This window comes from Pipistrellus kuhlii, unplaced genomic scaffold, assembly GCF_014108245.1.
Source record: "Pipistrellus kuhlii isolate mPipKuh1 unplaced genomic scaffold, mPipKuh1.p scaffold_m20_p_56, whole genome shotgun sequence".
NCBI lineage: Eukaryota > Metazoa > Chordata > Mammalia > Chiroptera > Vespertilionidae > Pipistrellus > Pipistrellus kuhlii.
In genome coordinates, this window is record NW_023425558.1 from 427,344 (window position 1) to 453,309 (window position 25,966).

Here is a 25,966-nt window from a genome sequence, read left to right on the forward strand (position 1 = left end):
CCCAGAGGGCGGAAAGGCAGCATTTGCTGACAGAACTGTTTGGAGGACTCGGAGGCTGGGCTGTGGAACTCGGGTTCTCGAGGAGAGCATGCTGGTCAAACAGGAATTTTAGGGGTAAAATAAGGCAGGTTTAGGAAATTTTAGAAACTTTGGGAATTAAGGGGACTGTGGAGGAAGCACGAGGCTGCAGAGCCGCAGGTATATTTCCATAGAACAGGAAAGCTGAAAAGCTGCAACCAGTACATTTCCACAGAACGAGGGAGCTGGGAACAACAAAAGGTCTATATTTACCAAATAAAGGAATCCTTCATCCAGAAGAAGAAAGCAGAGGGAACAGGAAATAAAGGGGGGGGGGGTGTGTCTGTGCAGAAAACTTCACTTGTCCCAGGTGAGGTTCGACCTTTGAGCCCAGGAGTTACTATAGTAACCAGTCGAAGGGAATAGTGACCAATCAGAGGGGATATAAGGCACCAGGCTCTGCAGCCTTTATAAGCCAGAGGGAAAAGGAACTCGGTGAGACCCTTTCCCCCTCCTCAGGTGGCAGTCCATTCTGCGGGACTGGCTCTTCCCCCTCTCCACGTAGGAATCTGTACTTGTTCCTCAATAAACCTCCACCTTTGCTATACTACTCTCTGTCCGTGGATTCACTTTTCGACACCGGCGGACAAAGGATCCGGGTTCCAGTCCAAAAATTCCGTTTCACTCGGTCGTCCAGCGCCCGAAGGAGGCACGATCCCAGGGAGTCCATGGGCAGGACGTCTCGCTGGAGCGGCGGGAGCTGTCCGAGGAACGTCTGTGCGGGAGCGCGCGTCCCGGGGCTGGGGGTGCAGGCGGAGCGAGGCCGGGAGACGCCGAGAGCTCTGGGATGCCCTCTGGGTCCCTGCAGTCGGGGGACCTACAACCCCCAAAACCACGTCCGGATCCGCGCACCTGAAGCAGCGCACGCGCAGACGGACCACCCGCTCCCAGCCCTCCACCAGCCCGAGGCCGCCGCGCCTGCGCATTGGGCTCCGACCCCGGCTTTCCCATGAGCCTCTGGGGCACGCTCAGAGCGAACTGCGGAAGCAGCCGCTCTTGGTTTCCGGCAACACGAAGGCGGCCGCGGGCGACCCGGAAGTGTTCCCATTTTGCCTCTTCGGGGTTCGGTGGCGGGCCGGGCTCGGGCCTGACGTGCCGCCATGGGGTCGTCCAAGAAGCACCGCGGGGAGAAGGAGGCGGCCGGGACCACGGCGGCGGCCGGCACCGGGGGCGCCGCCGAGCAGCCGCCGCGCCACCGAGAGCACAAGAAGCACAAGCACCGGAGCGGCGGCAGCGGCGGCGGCAGCGGCGGCGAACGGCGGAAGCGGAGCCGGGAACGGGGGGCCGAGCGCGGGGGCGGGCGGCGCGGGTCCGAGACGGAGGCCCGCAGCGGCGCGCACGGGCGGGAGCGCAGCCAGGCCGAGCCCTCCGAGCGGCGCGTGAAGCGGGAGAAGCGGGACGATGGCTACGAGGCCGGTGAGGGCGGGGCCGGCGCGGGGCGGGGGGCGGGGGCCCGGGGGCCCGGGTTTGAAGGCAGGGCCAGCACTCCAGGCGGAGGCATCCGTGGGCTGTCTTGGTCAGACTTGTTAAAAGGTCTTCTTAAGGGAGTTTGGGGTTAACGGTCGTCTCCCTCTAGTAGACTCTGAGGACAGAAACTTTGTTTGCAATGGCGCATCACAGGCCTTCCGTGAATTGAATGGGTGAATGGATGGATGGATGGATGAATGAATGAACAATGAATGAATGAGGTGGTACCAGCGTGTACAGAGGCAAGAGAAAATCTGGCATTGGGCAGGCGAATCGGGGAGGGCTCGCAGCAGCGAGAGAGGCTGTGATACAGGCGAGGCTCCAAACCGAAGGGCCCCGCAGGTCCTGAGGGTCGTAGAGAGCCATGGTTTGATTTGGGAAGTGAGTTGGTCCTATTCATGCTTTGCGGCGATCACTGCATTGAGAACTCGGTCAGGGTTAGTCAGCCGGGGCCAGGTGTGGCCCACACCGAGGCAGCAGCAGTGGGACGCAGAGGCTTGGACAGATGGACAGGTTGTTTGGAAATGGAATTAACACGCTTCAGTGAGGGTGGGAGGGAAAGAAGGAACTGAGGACGAGTGGAGTTTTGTCTTGGGAAGCTGGGTGGGCGGTGGTGTCATCCACCGCAGTTGAGGAGTTTGGGAGAGAAGCGGACTTTGGGAACAAGATAACGAATTCCGTTTTGGAGAGTGTTGCGTTTGATGCCGATGGGAGAAACCTGTAGAAAAACCCAGGGCTTGGGGTGGGTAGAGCAATTTGGGAGAGAGGAGCGTTTAGGTGGCCAATGAAGTCCTCTGAGGGAGTGGGGCGTGAGAAGCCAGGGTCAGGAGTAGAGCCTGAGAAATGCTAATATTTTAGTAGTCGGTGGAGCCAAACACTACAGAAAAGAGGTAGAATAGCCCAGAAGGAAAATAATAGAACATGGGATCTGTGTGGGAAGCGGATTAGAAGGAAATGATCAGGTGCCACACGTCATAGGAGATCAAGCCAAACCAGGAAAAGGATCCATGGGGTTTCGAAAGAAGGGGCTGGTGGCCGTGAGGAGAGTCGGAGTGGTTGACACCCAGGGTCCAGGTGGGATAAGAAGGCAGGTTGTGGGGTGGGAATGCAGGAAAGCTGAGCGTGTGGAGGCAGCTGGGTGAGGGCGCTCTGTGTGAGGGTGTCTGGCTTCTGTGTGTGGTCGGTGAAGTTGTTTGCTGCTTGTGAGGTGGCTGGGGGAGGTTTGAAATGCATCGTTAGCTCTGTGTTCCCAACATCCCGCGCAGCGCAGGCACCACCAAGTCCGTGTCTTGCTACACGAGTTGCAGAGGACACGGTTGGCACCACCACAGCCCCTGCCCTGTGAGGAGTTTGGGGAGAGCAGTTCATTCAGATCAGAAATTGAACTGGACTTTATGGAGGTGGCATTGTCAGCTAGTGAGGCCACAGCGGGCAAGATGGGCTGGAAACAGCATGCTGGAAACAGCATGCAGAAAAGGGAAGGGGCAGCAAAGAGGACTGCAGAAAGCTGGCCATTTGGGGTCAAGAAGGGCAGGGATGTAGAAGAGGCGGTTCTCAGAGATGGGAACGCGAACAGGAGGAGTTCCTGTAGTTGGAGAATGCGCTGTCCTCGTGTCTCCGCCAGGCTGGTGCTGGGGAGGGCCTGGTCTTTGGCTGCAGCTGGGGCCGAAGACATGGCTCCCTGGCTTTTGTTCAGCTCCTGAGCCCTGCTTCTTGTTGTTCCAGCTGCCAGTTCCAAAACGAGCTCCGGAGATGCCTCGTCCCTCAGCATCGAGGAGACCAAGTAAGTACCGTCTCCTTCGTGCCCACTCTCTGCTTCTGGATCAGGTGGGTCTGGAGCAGCTGCTTTCGGAGGCTTCCATACCCTCATGCGTTCGGGCTGGAATTGGAGGTGCCACCTAAGTCAGTCAGCAGCCACGTGAGCCATAGAGGAGGCACTGAGCCCGAGAGGAAGGGTGGTGCTCCACTGGTTAGGGCAGGCCTGGCCCAGTGCCCCTGCTCCCTGGTTTGGAGGGCAGTGCCCTTCCCAGTGCCCTGGGACTCAGGACATTCAGGCCCATCCTGTTTCACCCCCTCTGCCTAGAAATGCACGTGGTGCCCATTGTTGGACAGCTCCTAATACATTCATCTCGTTCTCAGTAAACTCCGGGCAAAGCTGGGGCTGAAACCCTTGGAAGTCAATGCCGTCAAGAAGGGTGAGTGTGAGGCTGCGGCTGGTGGTGAAGGAGGGCATTGGATGGAGGCACGTGGGGTGGGGCGCAGGTTCAGTACCAGTTAGTGGTCTTGTGGGTGTGTACTTGCTGATAGGCGTGGGACTCAGCTTATCTTTTCCCCCTTCCTTCCTTCCTTCTTTCCTTCCTTCCTTCCTTCCTTCCTTCATTCCTTCCTTCCTTCCTTCATTCCTTCCTTCCTTCCTTCCTTCCTTCTTTCCTTCCATCCTTCCATCTATCCTCCCTTTCTTCCTTAGTTTAAAGTAAAAGAGAGTTTATCAGTGAAACAGTGAGACTGAGAGTGGCTGCTCCACAGACGGGCTCAGCTTGTTTATGTTTGAACAGTTGGCGCTGCCCCTCACTCTGCCGTGAGGCAGCATTTCCGGACTATGCGCTGAGAGATGTGCACAGTTGCTACAAACTGATTGGGGTGTTGGGTCTTTTTAAGCATGACTTGCGGGGCTTCGGAAGGCACGGAGGGTCCGTCATGCTGCGTGGGTGACACGGGAGTGTGGGGCTAAGGGAAGGTCCTTCCCCTCTCCGGGCCCCTTCCTGCGCCTGAGCTGGAAGGGCAGGGTGAGTGGCTCCCTCCTCTCCCACCAGTCATGGGCAGGCATAGCCTCACGTCTGGGCCCCCCTTCCAGAGGCGGGCACCAAGGAGGAGCCCGTGGCAGCCGACATCATCAACCCCATGGCCCTGCGGCAGCGAGAGGAGCTGCGAGAAAAGCTGGCGGCGGCCAAGGAGAAGCGCCTCCTGAACCAGAAGCTGGGGTAAGGGGCCCGGCCAGGGCGGGCACGGCCAGGGCTGAGGAGCTGCCAAGGAGCCCTGCAGAGGTTGGGGGAGCGGGAGCTGGGCTCCCAAAAGGTCCCCTTTTCCTCAGGAAGATAAAGACTCTGGGGGAGGACGACCCCTGGCTGGATGACACCGCCGCCTGGATCGAGAGGAGCCGGCAGCTGCAGAAGGAGAAGGACTTGGCAGAGAAGAGGGTGAGGCCCTGGGCAGCTGGGGGTAGGTGCCCGGTGCCTCTGGTGGCCTGACCAGCTGGTGAGGCAGGAGCTGGCCCTGGGAGGTGAGGCTGGGCTCAGAGAGGTAGCAGGTTTATGGTCCCTGGAGTCTGTTTTGCTTCTCGGTGGCTTGCCTGCCTGTTTGCACTCCACCTGATAAAGCTGTGGGTCTCCTGGTGACTCTGGATGGCTGAGGTCATAGGTGCCCCTACCCTCCCCCCCCCCCCCCCCCCCGTCCTCTAGGCCAAGCTGCTGGAGGAGATGGACCAGGAGTTTGGAGTGAGCACTCTGGTGGAGGAGGAGTTCGGGCAGAGGCGGCAGGTGAGGCTGCTGCGGCACCGCTGTCCTTGGTGCTGGGATCCCCGGTGGGAGGGTCAGGGCTCCTGACTCAGCGGGGCTTCCCCCTCCTTCCAGGCCCTGTACAGCGCCCGGGACCTGCAGGGCCTCACGGTGGAGCACGCCATTGACTCCTTCCAAGAGGGGCAGACCATGATCCTCACCCTGAAGGACAAAGGTGGGTTGGCTGGGTCTCTGGCTGGGGACACAGGCACCGCTGACTGAGGGCACGTGCGAGTGGCCTCTGCCTGTCCGCAGGCGTGCTGCAGGAGGAGGAAGACGTGCTGGTGAACGTGAACCTGGTGGACAAGGAGCGGGCCGAGAAGAACGTGGAGCTGCGGAAGAAGAAGCCCGACTACCTGCCCTACGCAGAGGACGAGAGTGTGGACGACCTGGCGCAGGCAGGCGGGCAGCAGGGGCGGGGGCCTGGCCGGGGGGGTCTGGGAACGGTGGCCCTGTGGCTCTTCAGGAGCCAGCTGGTCCCAGCCCATACCTCCTGCCTTGCAGCAAAAGCCCCGCTCTATCCTGGCCAAGTACGACGAGGAGCTGGAGGGCGAGCGGCCGCACTCCTTCCGCCTGGAGCAGGGCGGCACCGCGGACGGCCTGCGGGAGCGGGAGCTGGAGGAGATCCGCACCCGGCTGCGGCTGCAGGCTCAGTCGCTGAGCATGGTGGGGCCGCGGCTCGCCTCCGAGTACCTCACGCCGGAGGAGATGGTGAGCCCTCCGCTGCTGCCCACGCTTGTCCCCGGGCCACAGTGAGCTACGGAGGGGGTTAGCTTCCAGGGTGCCCGGTCCTTACGGAGGAGCAGTGATTGGCAGCCCAGGGAGGTGCCAGGGAAGTGAGGGGTGAGGCCAGAACGGGGACTGCCTTTATGTCCAGGCTCCGCCCGTGGCCAGCTGGGCCTTGGGGGAGCCATTCAGCTGAGTCTGAGGCAGCTGGTGGGAGGGTAGGAGCCACCCCTAAGGGCTGTAGCAGGGTGAGCGGTAATCTGGCGAGTGGTCCTGTGACAGCTGTGTGTGGAGTTTTACTGTGATGACTGAACACGGAGGTCCTCAGCTGGCTCAGTCATTGCATGGCGGACGGACTGAGAGCAGGACTCAGGGCCACCTCACCAGGACTCACAACCCCAGTCTCCTTAGTCGTTGGGTGACCTTGGGCAAGGTGCTTACCCTGTGCCCGTTCTCATCTCAGTGGTGGGATGACCCACGCACCTCCCGTCTGTGTAAAATGTGTTCATTCTCGTGGGCTGTGGCTGCCCGTTTCCCCCCCTTCCTCCTTCATGTCTCTTCCCCCTCCCCCTCAGGTGACCTTTAAGAAGACCAAGCGGAAGGTGAAGAAGATCCGGAAGAAGGAGAAGGAGACGGTTGTGCGGGCTGACGACTTGCTGCCTCTTGGGGACCAGACTCAGGATGGGGACTTTGGCTCCAGGTGCGCTGGGTGCGGTGGGTACGAGGGCGGGCTGACCTGGGCTGATGCTCACGGAGAGGTCTCTCCCCCAGACTTCGGGGCCGGGGCCGGCGCCGTGTGCCCGAGGGAGAGGAGGCGGCCCCGGAGGAGGAGGAGGAGAAGGAGGCTGTGCCCCAGCCCCCACCATCAGATGACACTCGAGTGGAGAACATGGATATCAGTGATGAGGGTGAGGGGACCCAGCTTGCTGAGGGTGGACGGGCAGGAAAAGGCCGAGGGTCCCAGGGGATGATCCGAACAGGCACCTCCTGTTCTGTCTGCAGAGGAGGGCGGGCCGCCGCCTGGGTCCCCAGAGCTGCTGGAGGAGGACGAGGCGGAGCTGGAGCTGCAGAAGCAGCTGGAGAAGGGCCGCCGGTTGCGGCAGCTGCAGCAGCTGCACCAGCTGCGAGACAGCGGCGAGAAGGTGAGGGGCCCGCCCTCAGGGCCGCATGCGGGTCAGGAGGGTGTGGCCTCCGCAGGACAGAGCAGCCGGTGGCCTGTGACGGCCTGGGCCCTGTGGGCTGCCCCTGAATTCCAGTTTTGTATTGATTTCAGAGAGGGAGGGGAGGAGGGAGGGAGAAAGAGAACACCCATGATGAAAGAGAATCATTGCTCTGTTGCCTGCTGCACACCCCACACTGGGGACTGAGCCTGCAACCCAGGCCTGTGCCCTGACCAGGAATCGAACCGTGATCTCGTGGTTCATAGGTTGATGCTCAATCACTGAGCCATGCAGGCTGGGCCTGAATTCCAATCTTGGTTTACCTTTTTGTTTAATACCATAGTATTTGTAGATTTTTAGATTTCTGCAGTGTTTTCACTGTATGGTGTTTTAGGGTCAGACCCTCCCCTGTCTTCTGTAAATACAGGTTTCATCCTCCTGTGGGTAAGGCTGCCCCCTAGTGGCTGGAGGGCACTGGTGAGCAGGCAGCCCAGGGGCCCTGTGCTCACGATCTGACTTGTCTTAACTGGGAGCTGGGGTTTGAGGATGTTTTCAAGGAGGGGAGACCCATAATCCTGTGCGCTGGTGGCAGTGACACATAGAGAGGACAGTGGGCGCAGCTGGGGGATAACGTCGGGGCAGAGCTTTGAGGGCCTCGGTGCCATGCCAGGCAGGAGGGTGGCCTGAGGCAGGAGCAGGGCGTGGCTCCGGGGGCCACGGAGGCTTTTGGATGTTGATTCAGAGGCAGTAGGGAGCCGGCAATGGTTTTGGGGCAGGTGCAGGCGGAGAGGGCAGGAGTCGGGGAGGACATGGAGACCTCACAGGTGTGCTGCCGGCAGTGGGAATGGCTGTCTTGCTGCCACCAGGAGGGTCGTGGGCTCCTGGTCTCAATGGCACCGCCCCAGAAACTTCCGGGTATGCCCACAGCTGCTCCCTCCTCCAGGTGGTGGAGATTGTGAAGAAGCTGGAGTCCCGCCAGCGGGGCTGGGAGGAGGACGAGGACCCGGAGCGGAAGGGGACCATCGTGTTCAACGCCACGTCGGAGTTCTGCCGCACCCTGGGGGAGATCCCCACCTACGGGCTGGCCGGCAACCGCGGGGAGCAGGAGGAGCTCATGGTGAGCCCTGCGGGCCGCTCCCCTGCGGGCCCAGCCGTCCTCGCCGCGGGCTGTGAGTGGGCAGGCTGCCTGGGCTGACGCCACCTTCTGTCCTCCAGGACTTCGACCGGGACGAGGAGCGCTCGGCCAACGGAGGCTCCGAGTCTGACGGGGAGGAGAACATTGGCTGGAGCACAGTCAACCTGGATGAGGAGAAGCAGCATCAGGATGTGAGTGAGGGAGGACACGCTGGGGGCTGGGAGGATGGAAGGGCAGGGACCGCAGCGCGTGGGGTTGGGGGTGGGCTGGAGGCAGACCCCCTGGGCTCCAGCCCCAGCTCTGAGGCCCAGGGCTGGTCACTCAGGGTCTCCCGGCCTTCGTCTCCTCCCCCATGAGGGGTCCACAGATCTCACGGGTGTGGGGGACTTCGGGTGAGGGGTGAGAAGCTCATGTGGTCACTCACCACCGTGTGCCACCCCAGTTCTCCGCCGCCTCCACCACCATCCTGGACGAGGAGCCCATAGTGAACAGAGGGCTGGCGGCCGCGCTGCTCCTGTGTCAGAACAAAGGTAAGCGCTCGGGCGCCAGTGCCTGCATGGCTCCCTGGCCCCCTGAAGTCTCCTGTCCCAACGCTCTGAGCCACACCCGGACCATGAGCCACTCCTTTGGCACTTGGTTGTGGGACAGTCGTTGGAATGTCTACATCACCCCATTTATTATTATTTTTTGGTTAATCTTCACCTGAGGATATTTTTCCATGGATTTTTAGAGAGAGTGGAAGGGAGGGGGGGAGAGAGAGAGAAACATTGATGTGAGAGAGACACATTGATTGGTTGTCTCCTGCATGCGCCATGACCAGGGCTGGGGATTGAGCCTGCAACCAAGGTGCATGTCCTTGACCAGAATCAAACCTGGACCCTCTATTTTGGGCTGATGCTCTATCCACTGAGCCATACCAGCTAGGGCTACATCACCCCATTTTTTATTTATCTATTTATTTTTTTACATCACCCCATTTTTGATGGCTGAGTGCCCATGTCCCTCTACAAAGCACCACTTATCCCTCAAGACTCAGTGTTTCCTGAGGAAGAAAGGGGACTGGAAGCCCACAGTCTCTGGCACTGGGGTCCCGGCTCTGCCATTTACTCAGTGACCTTGGACAAGGGCCTCTTTCTCTGAGTCTCTCTCCTCTGTCCGACGCCTTTACCCCCACAGCACGGCTGTGGGTCCCACAGCGCCCTGTGCACTGGGGACATCAGCCCGCCCTGGGCTGCGCCTGGAGTCTCACCCCTTCTCCCCAGGACTGCTGGAGACGACGGTGCAGAAGGTGGCCCGGGTCAAGGCGCCCAACAAGTCCCTGCCGTCCGCGGTGTACTGCATTGAGGACAAGATGTGAGCGAGGCAGGGTGGGCAGAGGCCGGGCTGGCCAGGCTCGGGGCTGCAGGAACGGGCAGGGTGGGCGGTGGCTGGCCCTGAGCCCCCGTCTCTGCCAGGGCCATCGAGGACAAGTACAGCCGGCGGGAGGAGTACCGCGGCTTCACCCAGGACTTCAAGGAGAAGGACGGCTACAAGCCTGACGTGAAGATCGAGTATGTGGACGAGACGGGCCGGAAGCTCACGCCCAAGGAGGTGAGGCCTCTGGACCGGTGACACTGGCCGGCCTGGAGACGGTCTGAACCTCTGTGCCTGTCTCTGGTGGGCATCGCAGCCCCCCAGGCCCGGCAGGAGGCGGGACGGGCCTTGGCTCCGTTGCTCACCTGCCCCTCGGAGGCGTGATGTGCCTCAGGCCGCCATCTGGTGGCAGTGTCAGGCCCTGGGCGGCCCTGTGCTCTCCCAGACACCCAGCTTCTCCTGGCAGCCTTGTCCACCCTCACCCAGCATCTGCTTACACTCCATCCTGTGTCCTGGCCCGGCCTCGGCCCAGCAGGTGTCACTGGGGTCCTGAGGCCCCAGCGCAGCACAGCCTTCTGAGCCGTTTCCCCTCCCTCCCCTGCCCACCGCCCTCTTCGCCTCTAACGTGCTTCCTGCCGTGCCCCAGGCCTTCCGCCAGCTGTCCCACCGCTTCCATGGCAAAGGCTCGGGCAAGATGAAGACCGAGCGGAGGATGAAGAAGCTGGACGAGGAGGCGGTAGGTGGCCCCGGGGCGCTTGGGGGCGGCCTTCTGTCTGCGGGTTCCGGGGTGGCCGGTGGGCCGGGCTCCCTCCTGGTGCTGACCGGCCGTGACCCCACAGCTGCTGAAGAAGATGAGCTCCAGCGACACGCCGTTGGGCACGGTGGCCCTGCTCCAGGAGAAGCAGAAGGCCCAGAAGACGCCCTACATCGTGCTCAGTGGCAGCGGCAAGAGCATGAACGCGTGAGTGGCCGGGGCCACGGCTGGGCGGGGGGCGGGGAGGGCCTGGGGCCGAGCTCCAGCCTCACGCCCTCCTTCTCTCTACAGGAACACCATCACCAAGTGAAGCTGACCTCCCCAGCCCCTCTCCCACTTTAATATTAAATAAAACTCCCTCCTTATTTTTTCCTCCCTCGTCATGGTGCAGATTCCAGGTTAGACCTGAGAGGAGAGGCAGGCGGTGCTGGGAGGAGCATTGACACCACCTCAGGCAGGCTCCGTGGTCAGCTCTGTGACCTCAGGCAAGTCACCGAACCTCTCTGAGCCTTAGTTCCGCCATTTGTATCGGATGTCCTGTGAAAATTAAACGAGCTCATTCACTTATTCACCTGGAAATCAGAAATGAGCAAGACCCCTCTGGTTGGCCTCTAGTAAGTGAGACGTGGTCTCAGATGACACGAATAAGGAAACACATAGACAAAACTAACCTGGACCTCCAAGACAGTCCACTCCTGCCCTGGGCCCCAGCCCCTCCCCCCACTGCCCCTGCTGAGGCAGCACAGCTCCTGACCCCATTGTCCGTCAGGCCTACCCTCTGCGAGGCTGGCTTTCCAGTCAGAGATGGAGGATGTTTGAAACTCAGCGTCCAGTGCCACACGAGTCACTGCCCTCCAGGGCCCAGGACTGCCCGCCTGGCAGGGCGGGGACGGCCGTGCGCAGGGTCGAGGGGCCACCCCATGGTCCTTGACCCCCGGGGTCTGTGGAGAAGAGGGTGCTGAGGGCAGCTCCTCAGAGCGCCTCCCAGCCGTGCGGGGACCAGCCGCAGCGGGAAGACGAGCCCTGAGTGACCTCGGAAGGAGGCTGAGCACTCTGCGGACCCCGGAGCCTGGAAGAGGGGAGCGGTCAAGAGGCTCCCACGGGAGCTGGACAGAAACAGCGTCCTGCTTCCACCCGGTGCCCAAATACATTCCAGATGGTTCGTGGTTTTTAAAAAATGGAAAAAATACAGGAGCAAAAGGTGAATTTTTATAAATAATTTGAGTTGAAAAACAAGCAAAGAAAATACAGTTGCCTTAACCAATTGCTTTCGACTGTTTGATGGCACCAGCAGTCACTTCCTCCTGTGCTGAGTCTGGTCTGATGTGATTCTGGCTGCGTCCTCGGGTCCCTCGGGCGGTGTCCATGGGGTGTCTGGACTGGGTGTAGGGTTTGGGGGATCTCAGGCTATTTCTCCCAAAAGCCGGAGGCCCATCTGGTGTTGGCAGGCAGTCCAGTGTCTCTGGCCCTGGCTAAGCTTGCGTCAAACCTCGTGCTTTATCTGCTGCAGGAAGAGGCCTGTCGGAGCCGGAAACGTCGACAACAATGGACTGGGGTAGACTGACCAGGTTTGGCCCAGAATTCCTCTTATTCTGATGCTAGTGACTGGGTAGACAATGAATGGTGAGCCAGGAACTTGGAAGGTCTTTCAGAGGCTGAGGTTTTTATTCCTCCTAATAATAAACTCACTGTTTTAATTTGTACATTACTGTGATGAGGACACAAAACGTTATTCTCGTATTATTTATTAATTGCATTGTTTTCCATACAAACAACTAATGTACCAAGAAGCCTCCATGGCTGGTACCACCTGCCTGCGTCCTTTCTGTCCTGTGGCTGCTGACGCCAGGCCAGGTGCTGGCCCTCCCGAGCCCGGAGGCGGCTGACGCCTGCCTGCCTCAGCCAGTCCGCTCAGCCCCTCGGAGGCAGGACGTCAGGGACCACTGAATCCTTGGAGGTCTGAGCCCCCAGGGAGGGTGCACGCAGCTCTGCTGCTCGGGTGGGGCCCCACCAGCCCCCCTCCCCTAACTCCTGGGAACCCCATGGGGCAGCAATGCCTCCAAGTAGGTTGGTGTGAGGGTCAGCGAACTCAGCTGGGGCCCGGGGCGAACCAGCTGGGTGATTTCCACTTACTCTGTTACCCCGGGCAGTGGAGTCTTGGTGTTATCTGCAAAATGGGGGGGTGTGACCTCAGACTTCTGGGGCTGTTACCTAGCGTAGTTGAGAACATCCTTTCATTACTTCAGTAAACACATACATGTGTGTATTACCATATATACACAAATAGAAGGGTGTCTGGGATCTGGGAGTTACTTTAAGTTACTCTAATGTTAAAAAATATCAAGAAATATGGGGCCTAACCGGTGTGGTTCAGTGGTTAGAGCATCGGCCTGCGGACTGAAGGGTCCCAGGTTCAGTTCTGGTTAAGGGCATGTACCTTGGTTGTGGGCACATCCCCAGTAGGGGGTGTGCAGGAGGCAGCTGGTCAATGTTTCTCATCGATGTTTCTAACTATTCCCCCTCCCTCTCTATAAAAAATCAAATTATAAAAAAAGGAACCTTCATTTAAAAGAAATATGGGGAGAGGGGACTAGCAAGATGTTGATAGTTATTGAAGATGGTAATGGCCACAACGGGTTCATTACCCCATTATGAGAGTTAAAATTTCCATTATAAAACTTTGTTTCAAGAGAGCTAAAACATGTTGGCTTAGCAACAGAAATATGTACATATGTTCAGCCAAAGACACAAACAAGAATGTTCAGAACAGGACTATTTATAACTGTCCAAACTGGCAACCCAAATGTCCATCAACAGTAGAGGAATAAGTGGTGGATATTCAGATGTAGACTTTTTAAGAACCACCCCCAATTAGCATCATCATTCATGAACTTGCTCCTTGTTCCTTCTTGCTCTTCAGATCTCTCCTCGGGGGTCCTTTTCCTTCTTCCTGAAGTTCACCTTCCGTCAAACAGACAAACTCCCACCTGCCACCGGCCTGAGTGTCTTCGCCTTGGCATAGGACGGGGCGGCTGGCCTCGCTCACAGGGCCGTGGTGAGACTCACAGTGGCTCCCCTCGGCCATTTCTCAGGCTCGAACACCCTAGGAAGATGGAGCTGGCCTCACCGAGGGCCTCCGCTCTAGCAGGCTGGGTCCCAGCCAGTCCGGCAACACCCCTTCCCTGACTCTTGAGACACCAGCTCCTGCCATCAGGCGATTCTGGTCCCAAAATCCCTTAGCGTGGCATTCCAGGCCCCGTACCTTCTAGTCTGTTTTTAAAATATATATTTTTATTTTTTTTACAGAGAGGGATAGAGTTAGAAACATCTATCAGCTGCCTCTTGCACACCCCCTACTTGGGATGTGCCCGCAACCGAGGTACATGCCCTTGACTGGAATCGAACCTGGGACCTTTCAGTCCGCAGACTGACACTCTGTCCATTGAGCCAAACCAGTTTTGGCTCTTCTAATCTTAACAAACCACATGACCTTCCCTCCCTCGGACCCCTGGCCTTTGTCCTCTGGGCAGCTGCTCTAGAGGACACCTAGAGAAGCCAGTTTCCCTTGGTACCAATATATGCAGTCTTGGGGAGCAGGAAAGAGACTGGAGGGGTCCCCCAAAAGTGTGTCAGCTGTGGACAGAAAGGGGGACCAAAAAAGGGGAGGACCTCACTACTGAGGCCTCCTCTCACAAAGCTACCATGGTCACAGGTAATACATAGGATTGATAAGACACCCTGATCGCCAAAATGCTAAATTATGGGACCTGCATGAAAGAGGAAGGCACTTAAAAGTTCACAGACGAGCCGAAACCGGTTTGGCTCAGTCTGCAGACTGAAGAGTCCCAGGTTCGATTCTGGTCAAGGGCATGTACATTGGTTGCAGGTACATCCCCGGTGGGGGGTGTGCAAGAGGCGGCTGGTCGATGTTTCTCTCATCGACGTTTCTAACTCCCTCTCCTTCTGTAAAAAATCAATAAGATATATTAAAAAATAAATAAAAGGTACGAGCCATTTAAAAAAAAGAAAAAAAGTTCACAGATGAAACAAAAATAGGCGAGTCCGAAAGCTTCAGCCGTTTCTAGGAGAACTATTGAAATAGAGGGGCGAGGAGGTCCTTGGGGAGAGGACCCCTTCAGTTCAAGTTCAGAGGTCCCTCCGCCCACTGCCAGCACCCCACAGCTTCTGAGCCCCGTGCTGTTCTGGAGCAGGGTCTCTGGTGGTGAGGTCCGACAGTCGTGGACACCTGCTCTGGGGCTTGAAACCGGAAAGCCTGGGGCAGCTCCCACGGATCTCCGAGAGCCCTGAGCACGCTGCCTGTGTGCCTGGGGGAGGACTCAGGCCTTGTACGTGAATCTCCGGTGCGGCTGTGGAACTCGGCTGCCAGCGGTGGCAGCACCATTTGGACCTGGGCCTCGGGTCGGACAGACTGCTGCAGCGCAGGGACCCAGGGACAGCTGCTGAGGTTCAGCCTGAGCGGCTTACTGTGACCCCTGCTGGTAGCTTCTAGAATGCTGACTGATCGTGGAGCAGGAATGACTGCTCCTCCTCGCACCTGCCCAGGTCCTGCAGCGGGACCACTCCAGGAGGAGGAGAGGGAGCTTCCCAAGGATTAGGAGAACGGACCGGCACCACTCCATGCTCACCCTGGATGGCCAGTAACAGGTTTCTGGAACTTGGCGCCTCCCCGGAAACCAGCAGGGTGACAGAGGGTGCGGGTACCTGGCGCCATTGGCGAGCAGCAGTGACTGGAAAAGCCTGCCACCACTGCACTCCAGAGACAGCGCCAGCCTTGCCAATGCTTTGTTCCCGCGTCCCAGGCAGGGCAGGCCATGTGCCTTACAGCTTCCACAGGGACTCGGCGTCTCCTGTAACAACGGGAGCCACTGCTGGTGCCCTGACCTTCCATGACGTTAATGACAATGACTGGTTCCTGCCGAGGAAACCACGGCCAAACTTACAGACAATGCCCAAAATGCCACACAGTGGGCAACAAAGGAAAACTTACATCTCTAAGTATATTTTAAAAAGACTGAAATTAAATCAGCAAAACATACAACTCAGAAACTAAGAGTCAGAAAATAAACCCAAAGAAACAGGAAAAGGCCAATAAAGTAGGCATTTTGCGAAGCTAGTCAAAGAAAAATACACAAAAAAATTACAAGGCAAAGATCCACCCCTAAAATAAGGGTACCAAGTGCAGATGTTTTATAAATAAATTTTATCAAATTGTGAAGAAACAAGTAATTCCTTTTCTATAAATTCAAACCTGAAGAAAAAGATTAAATGTTCCTAAACTAGTTCTACATGATTGCAAGATTGTTATCAAATGGGATAGGGAGCTCAGATCATTACGACAAAGTGAGCCCTGGCTGGTGTGGCTCAGTTGGTTGGGCATCGTCCTGTGCACTGAAGTGTTCCTGGTTCTATTCCAGGTCAGGGCACCTGCCCAGGCTGTGGGCTCAATCCCCAGTAGGGGGCGTGCAGGAGGCAGTGGATCGATGTTCTGCTGTTTCCCTCTCATATCAGTGTTCTCTACCTCTCCCTTCCTCTGTCTCTAAAAATAAAAATTAAAAAAGTGAAATTTGCCTGAAAGGTATAAAAATCCTAACTAAATACTATAAAATCAAGCAGGGTTGTGAGAATGGTTCCATATTAGGAAACCTATTAATGAAAATCAATACAATAAAGCAAAACCTTTTGATTATCTCAGTAGATGTGGAAATTCATCACGATATGTTAAGAAAAACCCCTCAGTAAGCTAGAACAGGAGATCCCTCCAGCCTAATGAAGGTTATCAATGAGGAACCTAAAGCAAGAAAACATGAGAACAACTCCTGCTAAGAGACGAACAAATAAGGGTGCCACTCAACACTATACTGGAGGTCCTGGCCTCTATAACTCAAGAAATGAGCATCAAGGATCAGATAAACTTACCTCCAGTCGATTTTACTCTTTAGTCAGAAAGTGGAGAGAATCAGAATTCATTTAGATCAATGAGGTGAGCCCACAAAGATGGACAGCTTTCCTACGCCAGTGACGGTTACAATGTAATTGTAAAAGACCCATTCATAACAACAAATAACTCTCAGATTCCTGAGACTAAGCTGAACTGGACACATTAGAGACCCACATGAAAATAGCCCTTTACAAAAGGACAAACAACCTCATTTTTGGATAAGAAGATTCAAAAGTCTTAAGATAGTACTTTCCTCCAAATCCAACCATGAGATTTAAATCCATGCCAATGAAAATCTCAACAAGACTTTTAAATGAAAACTGACAATCCATTCTACAGTTCTTATGTCAGAAAAGACATGAAAATGTGAAATGTTCCAGGAACAGTGGGGCAGAGTGAGGGAGCTGTATCAATCATGCTATAAAGTGTGGTAAACAGGACAGATTAGAAATTCAAAGGGATCCACATATATGCAGGAATATAATTTATTTTAAAAGGTATTCTAAAGCAACGAGGGAAGAATGAGCCATTCCATAAATGACACAGGGACAAGTGGCCACATCTTTAGGGAAAAAAGTTAGCTATCTCCCCTAAAAAACAAGCTTCAAACGAATTTGTCTCAACCGCATCTGATGTTTACTTTTTGTTTGTATATATACATTTTCTCATTCTTTTTTTTAAAACTTATTTTTATTCATTTCAGAGAAGGGAGAGGGAGATAGAAACATCAATGATGAGAATCACTGATTGCTGCCCCCTGCATGCCCCACACTGGGCATCGAGCCCACAACTCAGGCCTGTGTCCTTGACTGGAATCTAACCCAGGACCCTTAAGTCCACAGACTGATGCTCTACCCACTGAGTCAAACCAACTAGGGCTCTCTCTATATATATATGTATTTGTGTGTACGTGTGTATATGTTTAAAGCCATACTAAGCAACATAATAGAAAGTGAGAAGAGCAGATACATGTGGAAAGGTTGAAGTCCCATTGGATTCCAATGGGAAGTAAAAAGATAGGAAGATCCATGAAGACATTGCAGGTTTGGTAATGGGGAAGTGTGAATTCTCACCAATGGCCTATTTCTTTTGTGCAGATTGAAAGGACATCAATTAGAATATGTTAATATTACTAACTTACTAGAGGCCAGATGCAGGAAGATTGATACAAAAATGGGCCTTCCTTCCCCTGGCTGCCGGCACCATCTTGGCTCTGGCCAGAGCCACCTTTCCACCTTCCCACGCTGCCCAGAGGCCAGGGGCACCGCGGGCAGTGTGCAACACCTGCGCCCCCGCAGCTCGCACCTGCATATGCAAATTAACCCGTCTTTGTTGGGCTTCGCAAAGGTACAGTCAATTTATATCTTACTCTTTTATTAGTGTAGATTTCTCTGGTGCATCACCCAAGAACCCCTGCTGCCAAGTTACTGCGGGTCAGCAACTCCTGAGTTGAGCATCTGCCCCTGGCTGTCAGTGCATGTCATAGCTATTGGTGAGATGGTCGCTTAGCCTTTTAGTATACGGTTAGATAGATACATATAGTTTTATTGATTTTTAGAAAGAGGGGAGAAGAGAAACATCCATGTGAGAAACATCGATCAGTTGCCTCCCACATACCCTGACTAGGGATCAACCTGCCACCTGAATACATATCCTGATCAAGAATTCAGCCCTAACCAGTTTGGCTCAATGGATAGAGCATCGGCCTGTGGACTGAAAGGACCCAGGTTTGATTCTGGTCAAGGGCATGTACTTTGGTTGCTGGCACATCCCCAGTAGGAGGTGTGCAGGAGACAGCTGCTTGATGTTTCTCTCTCATCTCATTGATGTTTCTAACTCTCTAACCCTCTCCCTTCCTCTCTGCAAAAAAATCAATGGAATGTATTTAAAAAAAAAATTCAACCCGCCACCTTTTGGTGTATGGGTGGGGTGGCGCTCCAACCAGCTGAGCCACCAGTCAGGGTGGCCTACTATTTCCTAGTGAAAACCAAGCTGTGAAGCTAGCAGGGGAAGGGGAAAAAGGTAGACAAGATAAGTTTCAAAACACACCCCAGAGTTGATCTGCTAGGCAGTGCTGAGGGTTCATCTGCGGTTTACAATGATAAACTTAAAGTAAAGCAAGTGAGCCCAGTTGGTGGTTTTCTCAAATAGTTACAGGCACAGAGGTGAGTGACTGGGTTGGCTGGGGTTAGGGTTTAGTAGCTGAATACAGTGGAAGGAAGACAAGAGGTGGAGGGTGTGGGCCATGGAATCCAAGTTGCAGAAGGAGGAAAAGCGAAGGGAGAAATGGTGAGAATGTGGTGGGGCTGGAGGATAAAGAATTTTTGCAGAGGGGGTAGTTGAGCAAGTAAACAAGAAAGCCAGAAGGCGGTGATTATACAGGTATTTGACTTCTAAAGTTGTTACAATTCCTACTGATCAGGGGCACAGGGGGTAGAGATGTAGGCAGCAGGCCAGGAATAGAAGACCCGAATTAGTGATGGGGATTATCAAGGAACTAAAGAGCCACAGTGCTGAACAGGCCCACCATGGGATGTAGAAAATGACTAAGCAAAGCTCTAAGCCAGGAGATTAACTTTCTGGTCTGCAGAGACTACAAGGTCAATGTCAGCAATGAGGAGGAGTAACATATAGCCAGAGGTTAAAAAAAACAGAGAGGTAAGTGGGATATGTTTTACAGGAGGGCTGAGGAGTGATGGTCTAAGTTGCTAGGAGGGTCCAGCAACCAGGGATGCACACAGCAGCGTGGAGGTGGGCACTCCTGCAGTCACAGTGACTAGAACTGCAGGGAAGTCAGCTTACGAGGTACTATGAAATTCATCCTGAGTGTTTCTTAGAGGCAACGGGGACTAGGTCCTATGGCTGTGATCCTGACAGCCTGAATCAGTACTGGTTGAGAGCAGGCAGTAAAGTGGCACTGTTCCCACTTATAAAGTACATGCAAGGAGGAACAGCACAGGGCCTGCTGCTTACTAAGTGCCCAATGAGAGAGTGGGGGAGGAAGGGAGGGGGGAAGAGAAAGAGAGAGAACGAACATGAACCTAGGAAACCTTAGTTTCCTCCTTAATTTCAAATCATTCAAAATGTCCAGCCATTCCCTAGTTCCTGCCCATGAGACCTCTACCAAGGAGCAATTTTTAACTGATTCACAGCTCCCTCTCCCTCCAGAGAGCCACTCGGACACTGGCACAAGTCACCACCCACCAGGGGTTTAATTCTCCTGAGTCAGCAGGTCGGTTCAGAGAGGAGTCCTGCCTTGTCCCCACTGGGGGGAGGATCTGTAGAGCACCCGGAATTGTCCGAGGTCAGAGGAGCCACGGACTTGTCTCTGAGCAAGAGGAGAAGCGGGTCCTGGAGCCTCAGGCTGTCTCCTCCTCCTCACTCTCCTCCTCGCTCTCGTGATACTGTCTGCGATTGGTGTTAACAAAGAGGTCAGAGTCATCTTCCGAGCTGGACTCTTCTCCCGATGACTGGGGCTCCGCTGGGAGTTCTGGCTGAGTTGGTCTTCAGGGGGAAAAGGACAGAGTTAGCCCAATGACTTCTGGGAAAGCAACATCTGCAAACAAGGAGGGCCCTCTGGGCTCAGCGAGTCAGGGAGCAGAGCAAACAGCAGGAAAACTGGGCCAACGAAAGCAGGTTAAAGACAACCCCCCCTCAAACGTTTACTAGAGCCACTGGTTTTAATTGTAATTATTCTCCTTACTAACACGCAATGGACCCACACTGCATACAAAATACTATCCTGAGCAATTTTATAAGCATCAGCTCCTTTAATCCTCCCAAGGCTATTTTATAGGTGAGGAAATTTAGGCTTTAGGGATGACGTAATTGCTTAAAGTCCCCAATTTTTAAGTGGCAAAGCCAGGATGTTAACCCACAGAATTTGACCACATATGTACACCCACGTATTTAGGAGCTCTCACGAGGGAGAAAGACGGGCTCTGTTTCCCCAGGACACTAAAGCTTGAACCCCCTTTTTCCGTCTTCTCAACCCTAAGGCTGGAACCTCACCTGTTCCTACTGCTGTTGTGTTTCTCAGCCACCTCAAAGGCCTCAGGCCTGTATCAGGAGAAAAGCCAGGGTCAGAAGAACAGAGAAATCTCTCACCATAAAAGCTGTCCCTGCCTGGATGCTATGATCTTTCCTCCCCTAACTGCACAGCTAAGGAGTCAATCCCGCCAAGCCCCCCAAATCTTACAGCCATTGGCCAAGGGGACCGCCTACCAGAGCCCATCCTTCTTCAGAGAGCGCACATGGTCTTTGCAGAGCACAAAGGAGATCTCGGCCTTCACCTTTTCCCCCTCTTCAATGGGGTCCACGATGAGAAAGTCCCCTGGAGGCAGAGAGGCACAGTCAGTCCAGCTTGCAGCGGCGGAAGCCAAGGCCACAGGAAATGCTTCTCACTCCCAGAGAGCTGGCCCTCTCACCTCTCTTGATCCAGATGTTCTTGCGGTATTTGGAGGGCATGCTTACCAGGAAGCGCTGCCCCTGGGCGGTCTCCACTTCGTGCAGATTGTTCCCTGGGGTCCTGAGTACCTGGTCCAGGAGACCAAGAACCATCTGGCCTCATCAGCCAGCTCAAAGGCCCACTGAGCTGGCTGTCTTCTCCCCCAGGCCCCCAGGGGCAGAGCAGCTATGCCCAATGCTACTCACCCTCACGATCTGCTGCTGGTCAGAGGGCACCATATGCTCCCCCAGCACCTCCTTCACCACGTGCTTCCTCTTGGTGGCCTGCGACATGCTGGTCCTGTCCCAGGGCGGTGAGGCGCAGAGGCTGTCCACCTCTCCTGAGTCTCCTGGGTGGCGGGATCAGGACCCAGGACTGCTTTGGAGATGGGGAGGGGCCTCCGACTGAGGAGGGACCGTGTACTCGTTAAGAACGCGGGCTCTGAAGTCTAACTGCTTGGATTGGGATCTTACTTCTGACTATTTCCTGTGAACAAACAAAGGGGTTGTATGGACAATGAAGGTGATCTGATAATGAAGTCCTAACTGGGCAAGTCATGGTGGCTAGTCATGCCCCAATAAGTTTTTTACTTATTTATTTATTTTAGAGAGAGTGAAGGAAGAGGGAAATAAATGTAGGTTTGTTGTTCTACTTAGTTGTGTGTTTATCGGTTGCCTCTTGTATGTGCCCTGACCGGAGATCAAACCCACTATCTTGGTGTGTCCAAACGACGCTCTGACCAACTGGACTACCCGGCCAGGGCCCAGGCCTAGAACTTCTTTAACGAAAGGTTTTTAAGTCACGACCCTCAAGAGAGCATATGATCACATTAACTTTCCTGGAACCCAACCCCCACCTAGCTTTCTCCCACCCTTTTGTAATCTCCCTTAGTTCCATCCTTTAGTTCAAATTTATAAATGAAAACTGCAAAACTATTCATCTCCGGAGGGTTTAAGATCTTGCTCCCTGGCACATGTTGTCAGTTTGGCTCAAATAAACTCATAAAAATTCTCCACAGGTTTGGAAGTTTTTAGGTTGACAATCCTTACTATTCAATTCTCTAGGCTTCGGGGGAAAAAATAAAAAAATAATAGCTAACTCAGGGCATTTATTAGGATGAGAAGATGTAAGCAAAGGACTCAGAACAGTGTATGGCACATAAAAACAACTCATGTTATCATAAGTACTGGCATAATCATAAAAGCTAAATAAATCATTCTGGCCATCGCTCGGGAAGAGATAAACGAAACTGTATCTTCCTCAATATGCTGGTCCATCCCAGTGCAGCACAGCCACACACACAGAGGCCCGCTATCTCAACACAATCCAGGCAGAGGCCAGTTAGGAGAGCCCGCCAAGGTCCACGCCAGGAACTGGCTCCATTAACGGGCGAGGTCAGCAGTCTCGGGCCTGGGCATCTGCTCTATTTCTGGCTTGCGTTCGGAGATGACAAGGACTGGCACCACCAGGTTGACAAAGGAAAACTCCCAAGTGCTACTTCTGGCTGTAGTTTTCTGCCTCCCGCCCCTACCCCGGAGGAAAGACTCCGAGAGCGAGCGAGACCCACACCTACCTTCTGGCCCTCTCCTCCCAGGGCGCCGCCGGAGCGATCCCGTCCTCCAGGCTGGACGCTGGGAGCGGCTGGTCCACGACTCACTTCGCAGCCGAGCCAGCGAAAGCACAGAAAATGAACTCGCCGGTGCGCAAGGCGGTGGAGCTTGCTTGGACTCAGGTCTCCAGCGTGTCGGGTTCCTGCCCGGCTCCTAAAAGCCCGACACGGTTCGGCCGGAGTCGGACCCTTTCGAGAGCAGTACTTCCGGCGCTCTGCCGGAAGCCTTCAGCCACCCTCTTTCCTCCCCGTCCGACCCTCTATTTCTTCCGGCCGCCAAGTGGGCCGACGCTAGGTCTTTGAGTTCCGGGTGCCGTGCAGCCGGGAAAAGAAGTTTTCTTCCCCAGACCTCCGCTCCGAGGCCGGAAATGCTGCCTGAGAAGAGAAATCAGACCAGGCAGCCCGGCTTCCCGCGAGCCGGCCGAAAAGGAGCGTCCGCTAAGGTTGCCGTGGAGGTCCAGAGCGCCTCAACTCTATGGCTCTACGCAGCTAGAAGCGCCAAATTTAGTTTTTTTCAGGCGGCTCTTGAGGCGACCCGGAAGCGGAAGTGGGGGAAAGTTCTAGTGGGTTGAGGTATCGGCGGGAGCTGCCGGCGGCGGGAGAAGCCGTTACGGAAGCTGGGACTGCCGGTGAGCGCCCGCCGCGGAGCAGGGCCCGGTCTGGGAGCAGGAGGTGCACGGAGAGGGAGGAGGGAGGACGGGGGCGCCGGCGGCGCGGCCGGCCGGAGCCCGCGCCCTTGGAGAGGCCGGGCGGCGGGAGCGGGCAGCGCGTGGGCGCGGCGGCGCGTGGAGGGGCGGGGCGGCGCGCTGGGGGCGGGGCCGGGCGGCGGAGCCGGCGTGGACCCGGCGGGCGGGAGCCGGGGCGCGCTCCGCCGGCGCCGCTCCGCCCGGGAGCCCCCGGGGCGGCGGAGGGCGGAGGGGCCCTTTGTTTGCTCCTCCCGCCCGGTGGCCGCTCCGGGCAGCAGCGCCCTCCTTTCCCAGCCAAGGTCACAGAGGAGTGACGCCCTCCGCGAGCCCCGCCCCGCGTGCGCCACCTGAGCGGGCGGATCGTCTTTCCTCCGGGCAGTACTCGGCGCCTTCCCCGGGAGTGAAGAGATTTCTCTCTCGAATAGTGGGGGAAACTTTTTGGACCTTTTTTTTTTTTTTAATTTTACTGATTTTTTACAGAAATAGTTAGAAATACCTTTGAGAGAGAAACACCCATCAGCTGCCTCCTGCACACCCCTTACTAGGGATGTGCCCGCAACCAAGGTACAATACATGCCCTTGACCGGGAATCGAACCTGGGACCTTTCAGTCCGCAGGCTGATGCTCTATCCACTGAGTAACACCGGTTTCGGCATGGACCTCAGTTTTCTTCTCCGTGAAATGAGGGGGATCAGTAAGCCACCATGATGGCTGGGTTCACGTTCTCTGAATATGAGACCTGGGCCAATGGGCCTTTGGGACGTTTCCGGGTTTTCGGCCCTAACCTACCTTTTCTTGGGGTTCCCAGATCAACCCTGGTCAAGATGACAACCTCCCAAAAGCACCGAGACTTCGTGGCCGAGCCCATGGGGGAAAAGCCAGTGGGCAGCCTGGCGGGGATCGGTGAAGTCCTGGGCAAGAAGCTGGAGGAGCGGGGCTTTGACAAGGTGTGGGAGGCTGCGAGCAGCTGGGGAGGGTGGGGGAGAGCCGGGCGGCCGGCTGCAGCGCTGCCTGGTGGTTTGGGAGTGAGGGAAGGGGTTTGCCTGTTGGGGTGGGCAGTGGGGTCAGTCTGAGGAGATAGCCAGAACCTGCCCTTCCTCCTGGGCCAGTGGTCGGCAAACTGCGGCTCCCGAGCCACATGCGGCTCTTTGGCCCCTCGGGTGTTTAGCGAAGGTCAGCTTAGGAGTACCCTAATTAAGTTAACAGTGCACCTACGTATATAGTTTTAAGTTTAAAAAATTTGGCTCTCGAAAGAAACTTCATTTGTTGTCCTGTTGATATTTGGCTCTGTTGACTAATGAGTTTGCCGACCGCTGTCCTAGGCTCGTGGGGTTTGAATGCACGGCCGGGGCGCCGCTGTAGTCTCACAGGTCACTGAGCCGCCCGCCCTTTACCGTGCCCTTTGCAGGCCTACGTGGTCCTGGGCCAGTTCCTGGTGCTGAAGAAGGACGAAGACCTGTTCCGGGAGTGGCTGAAGGACACGTGTGGCGCCAACGCCAAGCAGTCCCGGGACTGCTTCGGGTGCCTGCGCGAGTGGTGCGACGCCTTCTTGTGATGCTCTCTGGGGAGCCCCCGACCCCTGACCCCCGCCTCGAGTCTCCAGAGTTTGCAGCTGAGTGGGGGTGCTCCCTTGTCCTCTACCAAGGAAACGATGGCTGTCTGCTCACCACCAATGGCCTCCGGGTCCTCGGGGGAGTTCTCTCCCCTCACCATTTCAACTTTTTTGGAATTCTCACTCTTGCATGCATCTCCCTTCTCTTTCCCGCCAGTTTCAGGTCAACAACCAGCTTTTCTGAGTGGATTTCTGGCCCCTACCCTCACCCCGGGTCTGTTTAATGACGTTTGGCTTCTCTTTTGGCAAAACCGTCACTGTCCGTATAAAGTTTTTTAAATCAATAAAGTCAGTGGCCTTCCAGTACTGGGCTTTGTGGTGTGGAAAGCGCGTGGGCTGGGATCGCCAGCTTCCCAGGGACTGATCAGGCCTGCCGTGCTTATCAGTGCACATCGAAACCGGCCCTTCCTCCTCACTCCCCGGACGGCACCCCAGGCACGCAGGCCTCGGACAGGTGCGCTGAGTGTCTCAATCCCTAGTGACGTGGGAGAGTGTGGGTTGTTCCCTTCCTGGATCCAGATGGGCTGTGTGTTCCAGATGTCAGTTGAGTCAGCAGCTGGGCTGGGCAGCTCCGGGTGGAAAGGGCCGTGGGTGTCAAGTATCAGGAAGAGGGGGAACCGATACGGGCAAAAGTTCGCCTGTGTCCTGGGCTGGGGAGCAGCGGGCAGGGCCCTTACCGGCTGCCCTGCTCTCTGAGGGTGGCAGGAAGACCAGGGGCATCGCAGCTGGGTGGGCGCGAGGGAATTGCTCTGGTACACTTCCATCGTGTTCCTGACCACTGAACCAGGCCCACGGCTAGGGTTTTGGCAACCACTTTTTTCTTCCACTATTTTCTCTCTTACCGATGGGGAACCAGGCTCAGAGAGACTGACATGTTCCTGGACTTACTGGTAGGAAGTACCCAGACTGGCCCTCCAAACAGTTTGGAACCCCATGTACCAGAGCCCTATGCTCCTCGGCCTCTCTGAGCCTCAGTTTCCCCACGTGGAAATGAGATTGTTGTAACGATCAGGTGGAGTGCTAGCTGTGCAGCGCCCAGCCCTGCTTGGCTCGCAGTGAACAGGAGGAACTGCTCGCTCACAGAATTTCCCTCTGGGTTACTGTCAGGTTCTTGAGTCTCAGTGCAGAAGTGAGCACTGCACTCAGTGCGAGGTCAGGCAGACGGAGGTCATTGGGAAGAGAAGCTTGTGCGGAGGAGAGGAGGAGCTCCCAGCGGGCTGCTTGCCGGTGGTTATGTAGGGGCCTTGGCGTGGGTGCAGGCTCGGGAGTGAGGGCGAGGCAGTTGTCCACCATTGTCCTCTGGCAGCGGCGGATTCCAAGGCAGTCACAGGCATTTCCTGTGCGCAGTGGACCGCTCATGGGGCCTATGAAATAATGCTTATGCAGATGTTCTAGTTACCATTTGACAAATATGATGTTAAAAACG

The 25,966-nt window shown here is 55.8% G+C and overlaps 3 protein-coding genes and 1 long non-coding RNA gene across 8 annotated transcripts; 2 read left to right on the forward strand and 2 right to left on the reverse strand.

Moving 5' to 3' along the window:
- The first annotated feature begins 1,097 nt into the window (after window positions 1–1,097).
- SART1 (spliceosome associated factor 1, recruiter of U4/U6.U5 tri-snRNP) lies at window positions 1,098–22,545 on the forward strand. 2 transcript variants are annotated; one of them, XM_036416535.2, is made up of 20 exons: window positions 1,104–1,494; window positions 3,271–3,328; window positions 3,685–3,740; window positions 4,400–4,526; window positions 4,637–4,742; window positions 5,004–5,081; window positions 5,175–5,274; window positions 5,355–5,497; window positions 5,604–5,810; window positions 6,401–6,525; window positions 6,597–6,733; window positions 6,828–6,967; window positions 7,929–8,102; window positions 8,201–8,311; window positions 8,563–8,650; window positions 9,383–9,473; window positions 9,575–9,710; window positions 10,120–10,209; window positions 10,313–10,434; window positions 10,519–10,599. In XM_036416535.2, exons 1-20 carry the CDS (start codon window positions 1,179–1,181, stop codon window positions 10,535–10,537), a joined length of 2,424 nt encoding a protein of 807 aa, XP_036272428.1. In that variant the 5' UTR covers window positions 1,104–1,178; the 3' UTR covers window positions 10,538–10,599. The 2 variants fall into 2 exon arrangements, with proteins under 2 accessions (XP_036272429.1, XP_036272428.1); XM_036416536.2 differs by lacking the exons at window positions 8,563–8,650; window positions 9,383–9,473; window positions 9,575–9,710; ... (1 more) ...; window positions 10,313–10,434; window positions 10,519–10,599 and adding an exon at window positions 22,144–22,545 and having other exon boundaries at window positions 1,098–1,494.
- On the reverse strand, window positions 7,861–11,268 carry LOC118706919. The gene is made up of 3 exons (XR_004984151.1): window positions 11,050–11,268; window positions 9,839–9,844; window positions 7,861–7,871 (listed from the first exon to the last, which is right to left on the reverse strand). It is a non-coding gene; the product is annotated as an uncharacterized LOC118706919 (long non-coding RNA).
- On the reverse strand, window positions 13,023–22,332 carry EIF1AD (eukaryotic translation initiation factor 1A domain containing). 2 transcript variants are annotated; one of them, XM_045573770.1, is made up of 6 exons: window positions 22,207–22,332; window positions 20,840–21,119; window positions 20,614–20,722; window positions 20,411–20,519; window positions 20,198–20,245; window positions 13,023–13,149 (listed from the first exon to the last, which is right to left on the reverse strand). In XM_045573770.1, exons 2-6 carry the CDS (start codon window positions 20,924–20,926, stop codon window positions 13,038–13,040), a joined length of 465 nt encoding a protein of 154 aa, XP_045429726.1. In that variant the 5' UTR covers window positions 20,927–21,119; window positions 22,207–22,332; the 3' UTR covers window positions 13,023–13,037. The 2 variants fall into 2 exon arrangements, with proteins under 2 accessions (XP_045429726.1, XP_036272491.1); XM_036416598.2 differs by lacking the exons at window positions 13,023–13,149; window positions 22,207–22,332 and adding an exon at window positions 18,274–19,690 and having other exon boundaries at window positions 20,840–21,076.
- Window positions 22,546–22,737: 192 nt separating the features above from the next.
- On the forward strand, window positions 22,738–24,843 carry BANF1 (BAF nuclear assembly factor 1). Of its 3 annotated transcripts, none has more exons than XM_036416601.2 (3): window positions 22,738–22,871; window positions 23,737–23,875; window positions 24,337–24,843. In XM_036416601.2, the coding sequence occupies exons 2-3, from the start codon at window positions 23,753–23,755 to the stop codon at window positions 24,481–24,483; spliced, it is 270 nt and encodes an 89-aa protein (XP_036272494.1). In that variant the 5' UTR covers window positions 22,738–22,871; window positions 23,737–23,752; the 3' UTR covers window positions 24,484–24,843. The 3 variants fall into 3 exon arrangements, with proteins under 3 accessions (XP_036272494.1, XP_036272495.1, XP_045429727.1); XM_036416602.2 differs by having other exon boundaries at window positions 22,804–22,914; XM_045573771.1 differs by lacking the exon at window positions 22,738–22,871 and adding an exon at window positions 23,471–23,492.
- The last annotated feature ends 1,123 nt before the right edge of the window (window positions 24,844–25,966 follow it).

What these genes read in the sequence shown, in the direction of transcription:
- SART1 (XM_036416535.2), top strand. Translation starts at nt 1,179, where the DNA reads ATGGGGTCGTCCAAGAAGCACCGCGGGGAGAAGGAGGCGGCCGGGACC. An exon ending in GCTCCTGTGTCAGAACAAAG is followed by an intron (nt 8,651 to 9,382) that starts GTAAGCGCTCGG and finishes CCTTCTCCCCAG; the next exon opens with GACTGCTGGAGACGACGGTG. An exon ending in TACTGCATTGAGGACAAGAT is followed by an intron (nt 9,474 to 9,574) that starts GTGAGCGAGGCA and finishes CGTCTCTGCCAG; the next exon opens with GGCCATCGAGGACAAGTACA.
- BANF1 (XM_045573771.1), top strand. An exon ending in AGGAGCGGGGCTTTGACAAG is followed by an intron (nt 23,876 to 24,336) that starts GTGTGGGAGGCT and finishes TGCCCTTTGCAG; the next exon opens with GCCTACGTGGTCCTGGGCCA.
- EIF1AD (XM_036416598.2), bottom strand. Translation starts at nt 20,926, where the DNA reads ATGTCGCAGGCCACCAAGAGGAAGCACGTGGTGAAGGAGGTGCTGGGG. An exon ending in ACCAGCAGCAGATCGTGAGG is followed by an intron (nt 20,723 to 20,839) that starts GTGAGTAGCATT and finishes CTCCTGGACCAG; the next exon opens with GTACTCAGGACCCCAGGGAA. An exon ending in CTGAAGAAGGATGGGCTCTG is followed by an intron (nt 20,246 to 20,410) that starts GTAGGCGGTCCC and finishes CTCCTGATACAG; the next exon opens with GCCTGAGGCCTTTGAGGTGG.